This window comes from Phascolarctos cinereus, unplaced genomic scaffold (assembly GCF_003287225.1).
Source record: "Phascolarctos cinereus isolate Bilbo 61053 unplaced genomic scaffold, phaCin_HiC Scaffold_726;HRSCAF=1367, whole genome shotgun sequence".
Classification (NCBI taxonomy): Eukaryota; Metazoa; Chordata; class Mammalia; order Diprotodontia; family Phascolarctidae; genus Phascolarctos; species Phascolarctos cinereus.
The window spans coordinates 391,559,352-391,574,311 of NW_027556098.1; the positions used below are offsets into that span (position 1 = coordinate 391,559,352).

General features: G+C 47.4%; 1 protein-coding gene across 5 annotated transcripts in view; it reads left to right on the top strand.

Annotated features, from left to right (window-relative positions):
* Positions 1-10,379, top strand: part of CTNNBIP1 (catenin beta interacting protein 1) — a 55,129-nt gene extending 44,750 nt beyond the window's left edge. For all 5 annotated transcript variants that reach the window (XM_020974344.2, XM_020974332.2, XM_020974338.2 and 2 more), the window contains one exon: positions 7,685-10,379. In XM_020974344.2, coding sequence (XP_020830003.1) covers positions 7,685-7,743 — 59 coding nt within the window. In that variant the 3' untranslated portion in view covers positions 7,744-10,379. The remainder of the gene's footprint in view (positions 1-7,684) is intronic.
* Positions 10,380-14,960: the final 4,581 nt, after the last annotated feature.

A 14,960-nucleotide genomic window follows, 5' to 3' on the forward strand; every position in this document is an offset into this window, starting at 1 on the left:
AGGGCCTACCTTAGAACAGAGTGTCTAACACCTGAGATTCCCCTGTCCACTGTGGCAAGTCGGCAGGTCCTCCAAGAGGCCATCACTAAGAGACAAGGGCCCTCATTCTCCACCCACAGTCCCAGACAAGAGCAGCCTCGAAAGGTCTTTCTTGCCTCTGAGATGAATTATGCATGGTAGCTGCTCTCTGGACAAACAGTGGCATTCCTCTGAGCCCTTGTTTCCCAGCTCCTCTCTACTACCCGCCCCAAAGAATTAGACTTTAAAGGCCCAGACAAAGGCAGACCTGGCAGCTCTCTGACTGCCCTGAAGCGCGTTTTGCTCATTCTCTCCCCTAAATTCCATTCAAAGGAATCCCTCCTAAGCAGAGCAGTTCTGTCATGGAGGACAGTCCTGGGCATGTCTCTGCATACTGTGGTTGCTCACTCAATCTCTATTCCTAGAGCTTTAGACTGACCTTTAAACAATGCGTCATGGCCCTGGTAGGTACCCTTCTCAGTGGGTAGGGCTGGTTTGGGCAAGAATGACTTCAGATAGAACCAGGAGAGGGGAAGGGCAGGAAGCATACTTCTTCCACACCCTTGAAGCTCAGAGTGTTAGAAATGGCAGATGGCAAAGGGAGGGCCTCTGGGAAATATCCCTAAGAGGGCTGTATAGCCCCCTATTCAGTGTCACCAAATGAAAACAGACTGCTGATGATAAATAGCAATAAAGAAATTTTAACTGGTCTTATCCCTTAGTGGGTTTGTGTTTGCGGGAGCAGTGATGACCTTTAAACCTCTTCCCTTCAGGGCCTGCCCCCCACCCTCCTAGAAGGGACCAGGGTCAAGTTGGTAGAAGTGTTTACTCCTACCATTTTACCTTTCTGGGCCCCCATTGGCCTCCTCTGTAAAACTGGGATCCTGCCATTCCACCTTTCTGCAGGCAGAGGGAAGGACCAGATGACCTGGCTCCCCCTCCAGCTTTGAAATTTATAATTTTGTGATTGACTTCCCTCGCTGAGATAACTTCTCATCTATCTGTATTTAGGGGCTTGTAGGACCTGATTACTTTCATATTATCTCGCCATTGGAATGGGAGCTCCCTGAGGGCTGAGGCTATTTTTGCCTTTCTTAGAATCTCCGGGGAATCTCTGGGGCTTAGTATGGGGTCTGACAACACTAAGTGCTTAATAAATGCTTTTTGACTGAGTGCTTGGGGCACTGTGGCAGCAGTCAGATTCTGGCCACTAAGAAAAGAAAGCAAGCCCCAAAATTCTGTTGGCCAATTCAGCCTGATAGAGAACTAAACATTTACCAGCCTCCCTCTGCACCACAGCCTGCATCTGCAGTGCTTTCCACAGAGGAATACAGGGAAAGCTCGAGCAGTTACCAGCTTGGCAGAGGGCACAGGACTGCCTGCAAAACTGGATCGATTAGGAAAAAGACTGAGGTGGTAGTCTGAGAAAAGCTGCTCCTTGTTTTAAATCCCTCCAAAAATGAGATCCTATTGCAAAGCTAGTAAAAAAAAAAAACACCAAAAAACCATGAGGAATAAGAAAAGGGACAGAGCAAAAACTCTGGAATCCCTCCATTCTTGGAGAGAGCCTTATGGAAGCCATGCCTCTCTTGGCATCTGATGGGAAGCCTACACAGTAACATCCATGGACTCTGGGCCTTCTTGACTGGAATCACCAAAGGAAGAAACCATTTGGCTGTGGAAGGGAGGAATGAATTCTTGAAAACTGTGCTGGAACTTCTTCATAAACTACTAAGACCCCTCGAAGGAAAGCTCTCTTCCTTGCACATCAGATTTCTGTCTACTTGTATCAGAAACAACTGCCCGTCATTGTGTAGAGCAAATGTGCCTGGCTTCTTTTTGCTTAGAAAACACCCTCTAGAGATGTGCCAGTGTCAAATGCTGAAGCCAGTGAAAAGCCCCAGAACTGAGCCAGGTGAGAGATCCTCTGGCAAGGTCTTCACTGAGGACTTCCCAGCATCCCCCTGGAGGGGCCCAGGCTATTTTTGATCCTGTGGCCCAGCGAAGAGCTGCAGGAAAACTGAAGAATTCCAAGGAGAGATGGGGCAGGGAGGGGCAGGACTGAGTAAGCTTACTACCAATACCGCTGCCACCGATTCCTCTTTACTGCCCTGAGATTCATTAGTAAACATCTCCCCTCTGCCTCCAGTCCCCCTCCCTATCTAGTGGGATAGAAAGGAAGCAAATGGAAACAAATTCAGGATCTGTTAGGTCACCAGCTCAGCTACCATGCAGAGTATGATGTAATCTTGGATTCTGCTGTTGCTAGGAAATTCTGCCTGCAGTGATATTGTGTGGTCCTCAGAATGAGGAGAGAACGGTATGTTCTTGGGATCCAGAGGGAAAGATTGCAGGGTTTCCTGAAAGAGAGGAGCCTTTGATGGCCCTTCTGAAGGAGTCCTAGTTTCAAAAAGTCACATGACTTTCTTCTCAGAAGCGATTTCTCCGTAAGGATAGGAATGATGCTAGAGCCTGTAGAGCCCCAGGAGGACTATGTTTTAAGCAGCATCTTGGGTTCTGTGATGTTGAATCAGGGGTAGGCCAATAGGATGACGGTAGGCTCTGTAGGTTTTTCTTCCCTAGAATGGAGAATTGGATTATTGGGTCCCTATAGTGCTTCTTGAGCCCATTGCTGGGGCCCTACTCTGATTTTCCAAACACAGCAGAAAACAACTAGAAAGGAAGCTGCTTGTGGCCCCATTGGAAAGAAGATGCCCAGGAAGGACTGTGGGCTTCCGACCATATTGGAGAGGCAGGACGCCACACTGGGGGTGGGGCAGGGTGGGGCTTGCCCTCTCTTCGCCCATTCACATGCCAAGAGCAAAGCTGAAAAGCGGCCCCCACCAGCCCGCTAGGCAGCCCTCGGTCGCCTTTTCTGGATCGCCATTCCAATCCTCCCCCTCCTAGGAAGAATTCCTCCTTGAATGCTCAATAGAAACGAGCCAGAAAGGCCTGACTGGTGGTGTTTGGGTAGCAGCCGAGAGTCCCTCCAGAGAGCAGGCAGGCGCTCAGGCTGCCAAATGGCCAGGCTCTCGAGGGCAGTTTGGGTCAGATTGCCCGGAACACAGCTTGAGCTCTTCTTTCTCCCTCCCCTGAGTGGGGGCTGGGGGGAAGACTCCCATTTCCCTTCCAGGTGTCTGGAGTTTGAACAAAATGCCTTCCTAGAGATTTGGGAATGAGGGGGTGTGGATGAACTTTTTTGTTTCTCTTTGTTCCTCTCCCTCCCCTCCGGCCCATCATAGAAAACATGACAAAGGAAGTGATTTCATGAAGGCCTAGACCAGAATCCTAAAGTCCGAAAAAAAGATTTTGTGCCCATTGGAGCATGCAGGAGCCCGGCCGACTGGTGGCTGGAAGTCAGTCCAGACCTTGCTCCTCTGAACAAGCTGTGAAGATTTGGGGGGAGGATGAGCTACCCAAACATTTTCTGTTTGCCCACCCTGCACATCTGCTGTCATTCATTTTATTTTGAATGTTTTATTAATGTATTTTGTTTTTTGACAGTACAATCACTTCCTGGTAACTGTCCACCCCCACCCCCCTCCCATCGCTTAAAATTGTCCAATAAAGTGACCAGAGCCTGCCACTGTCGGTGTCTACACACACCTGTAGGTCATCCGGCCTGGGGGGGAACCAAGTGCACTCCAGCATCAGTACTTGGGAACTGCCGGGGGTTGTTATATTCAAACAAGCGTTTATTAAGTGCCTGTCTATGGGAAAAAGCGAAATAGTGCTTGTCCTCAGGGAGTTTCCATTCCATCCTCTCTGAGAAAACAGTGTGCAGAGAAAGCAATGTCAGGACCCTAGTAACTGAAGGGGAAAGTTTCACTGGACTGAATTCTGTTGTCTTTTAGTGTGCATTCAAAATGACCTTGTGTGGGGCAGCTAGATAGTGGTTAGAGCACCAGCCCTGGAGTCAGGAGGACCTGAGTTCAAATGTGACCTCAGACACTTACTAGTGTGACCCTGGGCAAGTCACTTAACCCCAATTGCCTAAAAATAAATAATTAATTGATTGAAAAAAAGAAGGAGAAAATGACCTTGTTTCTGTTGGTCATCTTCTCTGCATTAGTTTAGGAAGCCTGCCTCCTCCCCACATCCTCCCTGAATTCCCCATGTTGTCATGACTTCTTGTAGAATTGCTCTCCCATATTACTCCTATACTCCAGTTTATGCAGTTATTCCCCAGCTGATGGGCACGTACTTTGTTTCTAGCTTCTTGCCATTTCAGTGGATTAATCAGCCAGCATTCATAGGAAGTGCAGCTGCGAATCTTGTAGGGGAGGCTGGAGAGGGAAGTAGATTGAGCTGCGCACTTGGATCCGGGGGAAAAAGGAGACCAGATCCTGCTTCAGACACTTCCTAGCTATGTGACCCTGGACAAGTCATTTAACCTCTCAGTGGCAGTTTCTCCATTTGTAGAATGAGGATTCCAATAATAGCATCTATTTCACAGGGTTCTTCTGAGGATCAGATAAGGTAGCAGACACATGGTGCTTTGCAAACCTTAAATTGCTGCACAGATGGGAGCTCTCTGTGGCACCTTGCTGTCTCTGACTTCTGTCTCACTGCCCCGTGGTGGGATCCCTTGGTCAAAATGTTTGAATAGCCAGCCATGGTGGCCGATGTCTGTGATTCCCTCCTGCTAGGAAGGCTGAAGCTGGTGAGCTCAGGAGCCCTGAGCTGCAGTCTGGTTAAAGGAGATTAGATGGCCACACTAAGCCTGGCGTCAGTGTAGTGAGCCCCTGGGAACAGGGAGCATGGGGCTGCCTGAGGAGGGCCAAACCTTCTGTACCAGTTAGCCAGAGTAAGTAGCCACTGCACCTCCAGCTTGGGTGACATAGGGACACCCACTCTCAAAAGATAAATAAATAACAACTGCCTTCCCACAGTACTGCCAACATAATCTGTGTCTGGCTTTTACCATCTCAGAGTGGTTTACATTTGCGTGTCTCCTATTGGTAATTTGGAGTATTTTTTCATTTAGTTATAATTTTAATTCCTTCTTTTGAAAACTGTTCACATTCTTTGACTACTTATTGATTAGGGAGTGGGCCTTTCATGTATTTTATTAATTTAATCAATTCTGAGCCTGCGATGAAAAAGTTGACTTCATCTGAACCCTGCAAAAATGTTGACTCTTGGAGAATTATGCTCATTTGGAATGCATTTCTTAGCTCCCTTCGTCCAGGCAGGCCAGGTACGTTTCTGTTTACTTGCTAAAATGCTCCAGATTCAGTTCTTGTTCTTATTAACTACCCATGACATGGGGAACTCCACAAGCACATTCTAACGTAGCCACAAAACTCAGCTTTTACTCTGTGGAGCAGAAACTGCTAGAGGAGGGAGGTTGTCTGCCCTGTTGTCTGTGCAGTGAAGGACAAGTATGTTTGGAGCCCGGGCTCCATCCCTTACTGCCTGTGTGACTTTGGCAAATCAGTTAACCTCTCTGTGACTCAGTTTTCTCACGTGTAAAATGAGCAGGTTTGCTTGGATGACCCCTAGTTTCTCTTCTAGCTTTGATCTGTTATCCTTTAAGCTGTTGGTCCAAGTCTCTTCAGGGCAAAACAGAACTTTTCAACCACAACTTCCAGTCCGTCAATAAACACATCATCGTCTTCTGTTTTTTGATAAGGTAATGGGTTAAGTGAGTTGCCCAGAGTCACACAGCTAGTGAGTGTCATGTGTCTGAAGCCAGATTTGAACTCAGGTCCTTCTGACTGCAGGGCCGGTGCTCTATCTGCTGCGCCACCTAGCTGCCCCATTCAGTGAACATTTTTTAAGCACCTACTGTATGTATGCCAGGCTCGGTGCCAAGTGCTGGGGATACAGAGAAAGGTCAAAGAGAGGACTCATTTTCGGGGAGCACAGTCTAATGGAGACATGCAGACACTATGTGAAGACAAGCTGCAGCCAGCGTAAGTTAGAACACTTGACAGGGAAGGCACTAGAATGAAGAGGTTAAGAAAGGCTTCCTGTGGCGCCGGGGTTTGAACTGGGACTTGAAGGGAACAAGGGAGGTCGGCAGTCCTAGCAGAGGAGGAGAGCAGTCCAGGCCTGGGGCAGCCAGAGGGAATGCCCAGAGCTGGGAGGTAGAGGGTCTTGATTCACTGGGTCAGAGTATATGGGGGTGGGGGTGTGGTGTGAGAGGACTAGAATGGTGAGAAGGGGGGGCACGGTATGAAGGGCTTTGAATGTTAAACAGGATTTTCTATTTGATCCTGGAGGGGTTCCTAGGGAAGCTCTGGAGTTTAATGGGTACAGGGGAAGCGTGGTCAGACTGGCACTTTGGCAGCTGAGGGAGGCGATAAGGGCCCGTCACAGGAGAGAGGGGTCATATTTGAGAGATGGGGCAGAGGTGAAATCAACAGCTTGGACAGGAGAGGGTGAAATAGAGGGAGGCAAAGTGGGCAAAAATGGCTTGTGTGTTGTGGGCCTGGGTGGCTGGGAGAGGATGGTGCCCTCAGCATCAAAGGGAAGAGCGTCTGGGGGAAAGACAGTGAGCTGGGACTTTGGCGCAGTGGGATGGTTCAGACTGTCTGAAAGGCGGGTGGAGGTGTGAGGCAGAGAGGTCGGCGCAGGGTAAGTAGATGTGAGATTTGAGAATCGTCAGTGTGCACATGCTATCTGAAGCAGACTTGGAGGGAGAAGAGGAGTTGGCCTGGGAAAGCTCCTTGTGGGACACCCAGAGGGAGCAGGTCTGACCCCAGTGAAGATCAGCTAAGGAGAAAAGCAGTCAGAGAGGGCGGGATGGTGGAGTAGCCAGAGGGCCTGGCTTTGAACCTTGGCTTTGCTGCGTACTAGGTGATGAAGCACTCCACCTCCCTGATCTTGTAAGAAATAAGGGGCTGAACAAGTGATACTTCTAGCTCTAACCCAGAAATCCTAAGAAGGCCCAGTATGGCGAGGTGGTGCTTGGTGAAAAACACTTGACTAAAACAACGTATATAATTAAAAAAAAAAAAAGGGAGCCTGTCATGTCATCTCTGTTTGCCTCGGTTCCCTCATCTGTAAAATGAGGATAATAATAACACTTCCCATGGTTGTTGTGGGGATCATGTGACCTATTTTACAAAGAGCTCAGTACAGTGCCTGGCACATAGTAGGCACTATATAAATGCCAGCTATTCATTATTATTATTATCATTATTATTATTCTTAGCAGCAGCAGCAGTGAAGGAGGTCCACATCTCTCTTTTCCCCTCCACCTCCACCCTTCTCACTCTCTAACAGGCCTGTAAACGGTTGCTCTTATGTCAGTTTGTTAATTACACTCTGTCCAGACCGGGCAAGTGAATACATGATTGAAAGAAGTGAGCTGGGAGGGGATTCCCCCATCTCCCACCCTCAAACCTCCAGGGCTGCTCCTGAAGTCAACTGCTTCCAGCCCTCAGCCGTGGTTATGCTGATGTGGTTCTAGCTCTAGAAGACATGTCCACAGCACTGGTGACGGGAAGATGTTTAGGAAACGAAGGCAGAATGAGCAGGGTTCCCTAAAGACTGGTTACAGCAAGGTGGAGTGTGCTGAAAGGTTGGGGTCAGAATGGCAGAAGAAATTCCTAAGAGGCCTCTTGGGTCATAGGGCCTACTTAGGGCCTCCTCAGCTACCAGCCCCACCACTTGCTGGTGCCCTCCCTCACCTGGCTTCTGTTTTTCTGTGATGCAGGTGCAGAGGACGTGGTCATGGCGTTTTCCAGGTCGGAGACAGAGGACAGGAGGCAATAGCTACAAAGCATCCTGGAACCCCCCTGGAAGCCAGCGAGGGCCATGAGAGCTCTGCCAGCTCGAGAAGCTGGCTGACTGCACCGGGTCCCCTGCCCTTTCCCCCTTCCCAGCCTTCAGGCCCCCAACACCCTCCACCCTGCCCTGGAAAGCACCTCCCAGCCCCTCTACTCAGCTGGCTGTGTTCTCAAGGGAGAGACCAGTGGGCACGTGGGATTGGTTCAAATGGATGGACTCTGCAATTGGCTACAGGGAGAAACCTTTTTATTTTTTAAATCCTGACCGATGGAAACCTTTTCTTTTTATTTCTGCCTCTTTCACCACCTCATCCCTTTTCTGGCTGTCTGGGCATAGAACTTCCCAGGAAGCTTTCCTATGCCTTGGTGCTTTATTTAGGTCATTTTTAGGAATGTGAAAAGGTTTTGATTGGCTGCCTAAAACTGGAAGCAACTCCTGATTGGCTGGTGAAAGGAAAACGTTTCTCTCTTTGATTGGTTTCAGGTATTCTGCTGATCTCGACAGCTTGATTCTGAGTAAAGAGAACAGGGTTTGGGGCATTGGCTGTTACATTTGACTTGAAAAAAAAGATACAAAACCAAGTGTGCTTTGCGATATTTATTACACAAAGAGCTGCTGCTGCTTTTAAATTTTATTTTTGAATTCAATTGGCTTATGGTCGATGTGTTTGATTTCCTGTTGGCTCCTCCATGGCTCCAGTAGCCATAGATTTCCCCCAAAAAACAACAACAAAACCACACCACCTCTGCTGCTTGAAATCTCTGGTCCCAGGGGAAGCCAACTCAAGAGTGTATTTGCATTAATAAGTGCACCTGCCCTCACTGGAGCTGGAAAGTAAAAGGACCCCTGGCGGGGGGAGGCCCACAGCTGCAAAGTAGGACCCAGGACAGACTGTGTTTCACCTCTGTAAAAGTCAGTGTTAAGAGGTCACCAGGAGCTGAGAGAGAGGGTGTGTGAGTGTGTGTGTGTGTTCAAGCTCGCTCTCTAGCATGTCACTCTTTGTAGAGTGAGGATGATGTTGCTGAGGAAAATCCAGGCCTCCCTCCACCTTGTAACCTTGTTTGTGCTGCAGCCTGGAAGCTTCTTACTTGGAGGGGAGAAGCTCTTCTCCGTCCTTGTTTAGAGATTTTTGCTGCTTCCAGTGTTAGGAGTAAAGTACGCTAAATACCGTGAGGCCCCACAAAAGCACACAGACCCTTCCCACAGGATTACTTGACCCCTGGCTCTGGAACCTGTGGCCAGTTGAGGAGATGGGGCTCTATTCACCAGTCCTTGGGATGCCTTTGGTCTACCCCACTTTCCCCTCCCCTCCCTTATGCTTCCACCACCCCACCCCTACACTAACAGTTTTGCAGTAACTAGAGTGTCTGGAGAGCCTAAGACCTCTCCCCCAGCCTACACTGCCCCTTGTAATTGCCTACAGATTGCAAAGAAAATCATCCACCATAGTTGCCAAGATTTCTGCTTGGCAGGCCCCTACCAGGGCCTTCTCCTAGTGTGGCAGGTAGGGCCAGCATCCGCTCACATTTATTAATTCCTCACTTGTACATGGTCCTGGGCCCAGGCTTGTAGAGCCATGGGTTGGTGCAGAGGAAGCAGGGCGCCCTTGGTGCCAAATCCCTGCAGGCAGTGTTAAATCAGAAGCTCCCCATGGTCACCCAGCCTTCCTTGCCCTGAAGGGTCCCTGTGCCCCCATCTCTCCTGCCTGCCTTTCTGTGGCATGCACAGGACTGTACTTTCAAGCAGGTAAACAGGAAAAGATGCCAACTCCATACGAAACTTTTCTTGGGGAAGAGGAAGCCTCAGCCCTATCCCTGAACAAATCCCAAGTTTTTCATAAAGGGTCTAGCTCTAACCCTTTTACCCAGGGAGTAGATGAGACTCTCTGAGCCAAACAGTACTTCCTGCCCAAGGGCTTGAGGCCAACCTGCAGCCACCAGGCCATGAGTGTGCAGTTGTAGAGTGCCAGTGGGTTAATGACCTCAAGCACGTGAAGAGCAGGAGCAGCAGAGCATTCTGCTGTCTGTGACCAATTAGTAATGCTAACGAGGCCACCGCGATCTTTGGTCCAGTCCCTTGAAGGTCAGTTAGTTTGGTACAATCTAAAGCGGCCCCTAACCTTAGCCAGGCTGCCTGGCCGTGGTCACAGATGGAACAGGAGTAAGGAAGAGGATGTGCCACCTGTACATGTTCATCTCCCCTCCTCTAGGGAGACAAGTTGATTGTGGGTCAGTAGCAATATCTTCACCTACAAAGGACAACATGCAAGCAATGCTCAGTGTCATCAGCTGGAATCCCAATTACAGGTGAACTCCAAGAGCCCCTGACACACCAGGGCACCCTTCTTGGAGTCAGTTTTCAGTCTCTTATTGCCTAGTGTCCTCTTTGCAAGACTGCGGCTCTCATCAAGGGGCAGACTCCAGATGTAGTGGCTATGTGTTTCTTTTTGGCCCCAGGCCTGCCTGTGTCAAGCTAACATGCATCTCTCTTGTGTCCCCAATGACAACTCTGACCTGTCTCATCTTCTGAAGAAGAAAAGTAAAAGTGTTTCTGTGGCTTAATCTTTTGACTAAAAATGTAACTGTTGGGGAAAAAAATAACAATAAAGATTTTTAATAGCTTGTCGGGGATCGGACTGAGTTAATTTTTTCCAGGGAGTTAGGTGCACTCGGTAATTTCTTTTCATCATCCCAGGCCCACATTGGGGAGCACTTCCTCTTTCCCAGTAAAAAGGAAAGAGGAGGCAGGACAATTGAGGAAATTTGGTTTCCTAGAGTCAAGAATAAAAATGGGGAGGAATGGAGAGGCTCTGTAACAAAATGTTCATAGCAGCAGCAGCAGCACCCTGGTAGCAGAGAAGCTGGAAACTGGAAATCCCTTGGTTGGGAGGAGGCCGAAAAAAAGTGCTGTAAGAATGTAGTAAATGATAGACTCTCTTCAAGGCAGCTCGAATCCCCCCTTTCTGCAAGGTTTCTAGTCCCCCAGGTACAGTGCCTTCCCTCAGTTTGCCTTCTGTCTAATCTGAAGCTAGAACATGAGCTCCTTGAAGGCAGAGGCTAGGTTTTTTGTTTGTTTTTTTTTAATACACTCTCTGTATCACCAGTGCTTAGCCAAGTGCCTGGTACTCACAGTAAGCACCAAATAAATGCTTGTTGACTGATGACTAACAGGGCAACAAGGGAAGATAAAGGAACTGGTGCTGAGCCAAAAAGAACTGAGAAAAGGACATAAGATAAGATGCCGCCAAATTCAGATCAATTTCAATTTTTTTTTTTTTAGGCAATTGGGGTTAAGTGACTTGCCCAGGGTCACACAGCTAGTGTTGAGTGTTTGGTCTGAGGCCAGATTTGAATTCAAGTCCTCCTGACTTCAAGGCCGGTGCTCTATCCACTGTGCCACCTAGCTTAACCCCCCCCCCCTTTTCAGTTTGAATAACCAATCTTGGTCCCAGACAAAAAGAGGAGAAAACAGTGGGAAGAGCATGGACTGGACAGTCAGAGGACCTGGATTCAAATGTCAGTTCAGTCCTTTAATTGCAGTATGACCTTGGGCAAGTCACAACCTCTGAACCTTATTAGCTTCTTCATCTGTAAAATAAATGAGTTCAATTAGATAACCTCCGATGCCCTTTCAGGCCTGTCAATCAAGAAACATTTGTTAAGTACCAACTGTGTTCTGGGAATAAAGGCAAAAAAGAAATTGTCCCGTGCTCTCACATGAAGTGTATGGTTTATGAGTTCCCTCTCCATAGAAAGGTAAAAGATTGTGGGTATGGAATGTTGCATGTACTGTCAGACACAGTGTCTTTGGGGATTAGATTTTGCTCAAGTAGTTTTCTTTATTTGCAAGGGAGGACATGTCAGAAAATATTCAGATGATGTTTTTCAAGGTTACAAATAAGCCATTGATTGGGGAAAATAAAGACAAGGCCAGGAGAAAAATGACAGCAGGTAACTAACTGCATGTTCAGTTATAATAAATAAACATGGGTAGATTGCATTGAGTTTTGTGGATTCTGGAGTACCTGGGGCACCAGGTTATGGGTTGATCTGAAGAACTGGAAGAGGTATGGAAGTACGTTGGGGATCTTCCAGCATTCTTAGGGAAAGGAGGAAAAAATCAAGTGTCCCATTGTTGCCCAGACCTGAGGAGAGAGTAGGAGTGGGGTGGGATGGAGGATGGGAGTCATGGTTAGAAGTAAATGGAGCCTCTCTTATCTCCCCACCCCACCTCCCTACAGGTGAATAAATAGTAGCTGGGAGAATTGGCTGCAGCCAACCCAGCTTGAACAGGCCCCTTTGTAACCAGGAAAAGCGATCCTCTGCATTGTCCATTGTTCTGGTGGCTGACCATTTCCTGAAGGAGGGAGGAGGTGCACAGAGGGGCCCTCCCCTCCCAAGTGCCCCCTCGGAGATCCCAGCACTACAGTCAGCTTGTCTTAGATTCCATTTCCCTCGTCCCCTATACCAGCACCCACTTTGAAGAGGTCTAGAGTGGTTCATTTCTTTTCAGAGAGGAAACAAGTTCAGAATCGTAACACAAGGCCAAAAAGGTCACAATCCTGGAGCCCTTGCACTTAATGTCAGATTTCTGGGTAATCCACTGTGCCCATGATGTAATGGAGAAGGCTCCAAATTTGTTAGACAGGATAATTGATCTAGAGCCAGAAGGGACGGCAAACGCCAATGCGTCCAACCCCTTCGATTTACAGATGGGGAAACAGTGGCCCAGGCAAGGCCCCTTCCCCAAAATCCCAGAGGGGTCAGAGGTGAATGCTGAACTCAGGTCATCTGATCTTGATTCCAGAGTCAGTGCTTTTCCATGATGGTCCCCAGAAGATTTCAGCAATAACTTTCTTGTCACCGTCTAGAAACAAGGTGTTAACGGTGGTAAGAGGATTGGATTTGGAGCCAGGAGATGTGAGTGTGAACGTCACTTCTGACCGTACATTGTCAATCAGCCAGTCGATGGTCAGTCAACAAGTATTGATTAAAAGCTTATTACGTGCCAGGCATCGTGATAAGTGCTGGAAACAGAAATACTTTCAGAAAAAAAAAAAGATAATCCTTACCCTCAAGGAGCTTACATTCTAAAGAAGGAAGGCAACCTGGGCAGCTAGGTGGCGCAGTGGATGGAGCACTGGCCCTGAAGTCAGGAGGACCTGAGTTCAAATCCAGCCTCAGACACATAGCACTTACTAGCTGTGTGACCCTGGGCAAGTCACTTAACCCACATTGCCCATCCAAAAAAAAGAAAAAGAAGGAAGACAACTCGTAAAAGGAAGCTGATAAAGGTGGGGGTGAGGAAGATATGCTGGAAAATTTCAGCATTCCTCCTGGTGAGGAACTAAGAGTTAGTGGACCATGGCATCCACCTTATATGGAGGTTATGGGAGGAACCACCCAATTAGAAAGTCGGGCCTCAAGGGCTGAAAGTATTACTTAGGTGTGAATTTCAAGGCTGGCCATAAGCCATTTAACAAACACTTATTAAGAGGTACTATGCACTGAAGGTAACAAATAAGAAGTAAAAACAATCCCCTGCCCTCAAAGAGCTTACATTCTAATAGACAAGATGGAGTGGGTAAATTAGCAAGCCTTTATTGCATATCTGTTATGTGCCAGGCACTATGTTAAGCAATGGGGATGCAGACAAAGGCCAAGATGTGGTCCCTGGATGACCAAGGTATACGTACAGTATAAATAGAATGCAGGTTCAGAGGGAGGGACCTAGGGGTAGGCAGGGAAAAATTTACAGAACGTCAAATTTGAGCTGGTACTTGAAGGAAACTAGGAGGCAGGGGAAAAAAGGGAGGGCATTCCAGGCGTAAAGAGACAACTCGAGACAAATACAGTGGACGGAAGAGGTGCAGAATTGTGAATAAGGAGCATCAACCAAGCTGGTGTAGTTAGTTCCCAGGGGAAGGAAGTGTCAGAACACTGGAAAGAAGGAAGGGGCACAGGACCCCAACCCAGGTCTGGGGGCAGCCTGGTCTGAGTCTGGGACCTTCCCTTGCCCTTGTGCAGAACTTCTCCGTGGGTTCGGGAGTGCTCTCCAGGTACGTTTATAGGAATCTGGAGCAAAAAAAAAATCACATTACGTGAAATGCAGTTTGAGGTGAATATATTCAAGAAAAGATGAGTTAAAAAATGACCATGGCATTTTCTCTTGGACCACTCCCCTGGAGGAATCAATGGGACTCTTTCCTCCTAGAAATAGAAATTGAGACTCCAAACTCTTTTCTTTTTTCAAAATTTATTTATTTATTTTTTGTTTTCATCATGCACTTCCATAAGACTTTGGCTTCCAGATTTTCTCCCCATTTCTCCCCTTCCCCCCAGCCCAAGGCCACGTGCAATTTGATGTAGGTTCTACGCGTACATTCATATTGAACCTGTTTTCACATTAGTCATGTTGTAAAGAATTAGAACCAATGGGAGAAATCCAGACTCTTTTCTTCATTTTTATTTTATCTTTTTAGGATTCTGTTAATTTATTTTTAGTTTTAAACATTCACTTCCACAAGATTTTGAGTTCCAAATTTTCTCCCTGTCTCCGTCCCTTCCCCCACCCCAAGATGGCATGCATTCTGAATACCCCTTCCCCAAATCTGCCCTCCCTTCTATCTCCACCCTCCCCTTCTCTTTTTCCCTTCCCCTTCTCTTTTCCTGTAGGGCAGGATAGATTTCTATACCCCATTGCCTGTATATCTTATTTCTCAGTTGCATGTGAAAACAATTTTTAACATTTGTGTTTAAAACTTTAGGTTCCAAATTTTCTCCCTTCCTCCCTCCCCAGCCACTCTCATTGAGAAGGCAAGCAACTCGATACAGGTTATACATGTGTAGTCATGCAAAACACTTTCATAGTAGTCATCAAACTCTTTTCTAAGTAGAAGGAGGCGAGGGTGCTTCCCTTCCTATGCAATAAAGATTCTCTTAGGTGAACAGTTCTCTAAGCTTCTCTTAGGTGAATTCCGGGATAATGCCTTTAAATGATAAGGAAAGACTTGCCTTTAGATGGATCAGTATCCCAATCACTTTGAGATGAGAAAGAGAATGCTGTAGACAAGACAAGAGTTATTCTTTGTTCAAAGATTTTTAAGTCTGTTCTCTAAGAAAGTCCTTACTTTTTGTTCTGCCCATTTTCCTAAAAGGAAAAGTTTTAGGCTGGTGAGATATTATTTTTTATTGTTTCTATAG